This window comes from Cloeon dipterum, chromosome 3 (genome assembly GCF_949628265.1).
Source record: "Cloeon dipterum chromosome 3, ieCloDipt1.1, whole genome shotgun sequence".
NCBI lineage: Eukaryota > Metazoa > Arthropoda > Insecta > Ephemeroptera > Baetidae > Cloeon > Cloeon dipterum.
Window position 1 is genome coordinate 27997280 of NC_088788.1, and position 3580 is coordinate 28000859.

Sequence of the window (3580 nt, forward strand, 5' to 3'; positions counted from 1 at the left end):
CACAATTATAGATGCTTCAGAGCTTGTTCACGTATGGGTACAAGTCACAATTTAGGACTTGGAATTTTTAGGCCCTTAATTTGGGTATTAGTTTTAGTAGTTAGTTAACTAGTGAATCAACTGGAGTAGAGGGAAACTCCAAATTAATTAAATTCGTTATAGAGAACATATTTAGCAAAAGCTAGTGTTTCCAGATTTTTGATTCAAAATCTCTAGGTCTGCAAACATTTAAATCAACAGATGTGCAGGTGAAACATTTACGTAATTTACAAGCTAGGAAATGTAAGGAAACAGATATTACAAGGAACTATAGACCTAGAGAAATAAATCCAACCACAAATTCAACAATGGATAAATTTTAAAATTAAAATTTTGGCCGAAAATTTTCATTAAATTATCTTGGTTGGATTATATTATAACCTAAATTAAAGAACAAAATTTTTTCCTCTGTCACTTTCTAGATTTTTCGTGACACAAGATGCAAAAATTTTATTTTTCAAAAAACCTAAAAAATATAACATTATGGAATTGTAGGCTTTAGAATTTTTGTAAGAGTCGTAGCAGCATTTCGCAAGATTTAGTCACTTGTTATCTTCTTTATTTTTGCTTATATGCTTGCCAAGTGAATCTTTTTCAATCTGATAATCTAGAATCTTCTCTGCAGTCAATTCTGTTGTATGAATTGTGTATACGCATGTAAATCAGTGCTGATGAGGTATGAGGAGCCAAAACAGCTGGATGTATAGCAGGAGATCGTGCAGCATTTTTATTCTGATTTAAACACCATTTGCATCAATTTTTCTTTAACTAAAATATTTTTCATTTCAAAAATTTAAAATTAAATTATTTGTTCAAAATCAATCGTTTTATGACGACTTGAAACAAATTGAAAGTTTTACCGAGCACTAAATTGTACTTAGAAAGTGCAAGAAAACGGTGTCATAAATAATACTTCAACTGTGGAGTGCACAATAAGCATGATTATAGATTCCACGTGATAATGTTTTGCATGCCTCAAGCTGTAATTACCACTGAACGCGCGAATTTCCAATAAACCTTTTCTGTGTGCACCGTTCGCTCTTTCTCCTCCATAACCAATAAAGCTGGGACTTATATTGATGAGGCACGCACGGAGGAAAGCGGATTTTGTGCTCAGAGGGTTGTCTTCTGTTTACCTGTCCAGAGGAATATCGAGTCGGATGCAATAAAAGTGATGATGTTTACCTCGCCCGAGAAGAGCGCAGACCCATATTTGAATAAAATCGATCCACTCTCTTGCTCTAAAGCACAAGATGCACACACAACGTACAGATATTCCATTTATGAATCGCCGTCTACATGCATACCACCCAAGCACAAAAGAGTGTATATATTAATATAGACTATTTGTGTATCCCTCTGACGTTCAATTTGAATATCGCGTGGTTGAGTTGAATGCTCAAGGAAAGCACTGTTGACCGTCATTTCTGCACATTTCATGTTTTATTCTAGCCGAAATCTTAACATTAAAAAAGAATTTCAGATCATTGACCCCCCAAATTATAGCTGTGCTGTCTATGGAACCGCTGCAACTGGTATTGGACCGATTACTACTACATTTGCCCTCATGCAAATCAACAATGTGCCCTCGTTGTAAAGCTTCCAAGTCAGAATACTTTGAGCCTGAAATAGAGAAGAAGAAAATAATCAAACTGGCGGAAATGAAAAGTATTGTAAATTTTGAAATTGGATGTAAAGGGATTGATCTTGCAATTAGATTGGCTTGGGAAAGTGTCAATGAATGAAGCGTTTGCAATTTGATTAGATATTAGTTAAAAGAATTGCCAATCCAGATCCATAACCCATTTGAAATTAACTGCCAAGTTTTTGTTGATTGATATAATCACATGACAAATATATATAATAAGTTCTCACAAGGGTCGCATCGGTGTCAATGAAGAGTTGTGCCGTGTAAACGTGAGTCTGACCGCCACCGATCGGACACGTCGTGAACATCAGAGCATCACAGTTTCTGGGCCACACGTCAACTCCGCGGCTTAATCCGAAGGTGGTGAGGGTGACGTCCGGGTTGAGTGAATTCGCACTGGAATCTAATGGGTTTCAAAACTCCAAGCGGCTGCTATAAAACGCGCGCAGAGAGAGAGAGAGAGAGAGAGAGAGAGAGAGAGAGAGAGAGAGAGAGAGAGAGAGAGAGAGCACGATAATCCGGCCGACTTTATTGTCTCAGCGAGCTGCAGCTCTCGTCGTGGATAAGGCTGCTGATTTACAATATCTTTGCTATTGCCACGACCGCGTCGGCAAGAGCAGAGCGCGGCTGCAATTTCGGTAATCCTCTTTTGCCTTTATGCTTTATCGCTTTATCGAATTCAATTCAGCGTGAAATTCTCCGAGGTTTGCTAAATCCGACCCACCAAACCTCGGCATTTTTCCAGCACTTGCCTGAATGGAAGCGGAAGGTGACGCTTGCATTTTTTCCCACCATCAGGTCGCAAGTTGACTCGAAGCCGTCGTCACATCCTTCGATGTCAACCTCAATCAAAGAGTACGCTGAACCTATAATATCAGATAATACATATTTGATTGTTAATATCCACTGAATTTGAATCATGTCATCATATAATTTTTTCGTTGACTATTGAAGTTGAACCATTAAGAAAAGATAATGCAAATGGAGTATACCAAATGTACTTGTACCACATTTGTATGTACACACGACTAATAGAAGCAAGAGAGTGAGCAGTGCCTGCCCTCAAGGGTCATTAATATCCGCGAATCGGAGATCCTTCTTTAGCCCTCTCGAGAGGCAACCGTGCAAATAATTTGACAATATTTTCATTTTTCCACATGATATTTCGCATTACTTCTTGCTCGGTAAAATGTGCTTTGTTGGTCGAGACGAAGTGATCGGAAACCAATATCCTGTGATTACTATATTGGACTTTATCATATCTCCAAACAAAACTGTTCGATAGCAATTTCAGACCGAGATTTGTCCGCTCGCATGGGAAATCTGGAGGATTAATTATTACGACACATCGACTAGTGCACTGATAAAAATAAAAGCGATGCAGATGCACGGGAGTTTGTGAGTGATATTAAATTCTGGCTTGCGTTCGCGACTAACCCGCTTCGCATCGCGAGTTAGATGAATGAAAGTTTGATGAGAAATCCTACCGCAATCCTCATAAGAGATACTGCCGGCGTGGGCGGCTGCAGCGACGAGCAGTAGCGAAATTAGAGCGAACAGTTGACGTGACATGGCGTCCAATTAGCAAACACTCGAATGGATCGACAGTTCACCTCATTTATAAAGGAAGCGGGGGCCGGCGATAAGATTTAATTTGCGCCTCCTGAAGTGCGCTTGACAATCTAATCTGCTGATCTCGCGCTCAAGGTGTCTTTTATCCTGCACTGGCAGCTCCGAGCTGGATTTACAATTTTGAGCGACACGGTCACGAAGTCTCATCAGATTTGCCCAGATTTGGATTACGCCGAGATTAATAATTCTCCCCGCAAGTGCATGTGTGAGCTCAATCACGACGGTGTCGCTGACGCTTGCGCCGATTATCGGGTCTTCGGC

The 3580-nt window shown here is 39.8% G+C and overlaps 1 protein-coding gene across 1 annotated transcript; it reads right to left on the reverse strand.

Moving 5' to 3' along the window:
- Positions 1–1453: 1453 nt before the first annotated feature.
- Positions 1454–3307, reverse strand: LOC135940638 (uncharacterized). Its single transcript, XM_065485609.1, has 4 exons — positions 3175–3307; positions 2440–2553; positions 1915–2090; positions 1454–1662 (listed from the first exon to the last, which is right to left on the reverse strand). The coding sequence occupies exons 1-4, from the start codon at positions 3257–3259 to the stop codon at positions 1555–1557; spliced, it is 483 nt and encodes a 160-aa protein (XP_065341681.1). The 5' UTR covers positions 3260–3307; the 3' UTR covers positions 1454–1554.
- Between the last annotated feature and the right edge of the window lie 273 nt (positions 3308–3580).

What these genes read in the sequence shown, in the direction of transcription:
- LOC135940638 (XM_065485609.1), bottom strand. Translation starts at nt 3,259, where the DNA reads ATGTCACGTCAACTGTTCGCTCTAATTTCGCTACTGCTCGTCGCTGCA. An exon ending in CACCTTCCGCTTCCATTCAG is followed by an intron (nt 2,091 to 2,439) that starts GCAAGTGCTGGA and finishes GAAACCCATTAG; the next exon opens with ATTCCAGTGCGAATTCACTC. An exon ending in TTGACACCGATGCGACCCTT is followed by an intron (nt 1,663 to 1,914) that starts GTGAGAACTTAT and finishes TCTCTATTTCAG; the next exon opens with GCTCAAAGTATTCTGACTTG.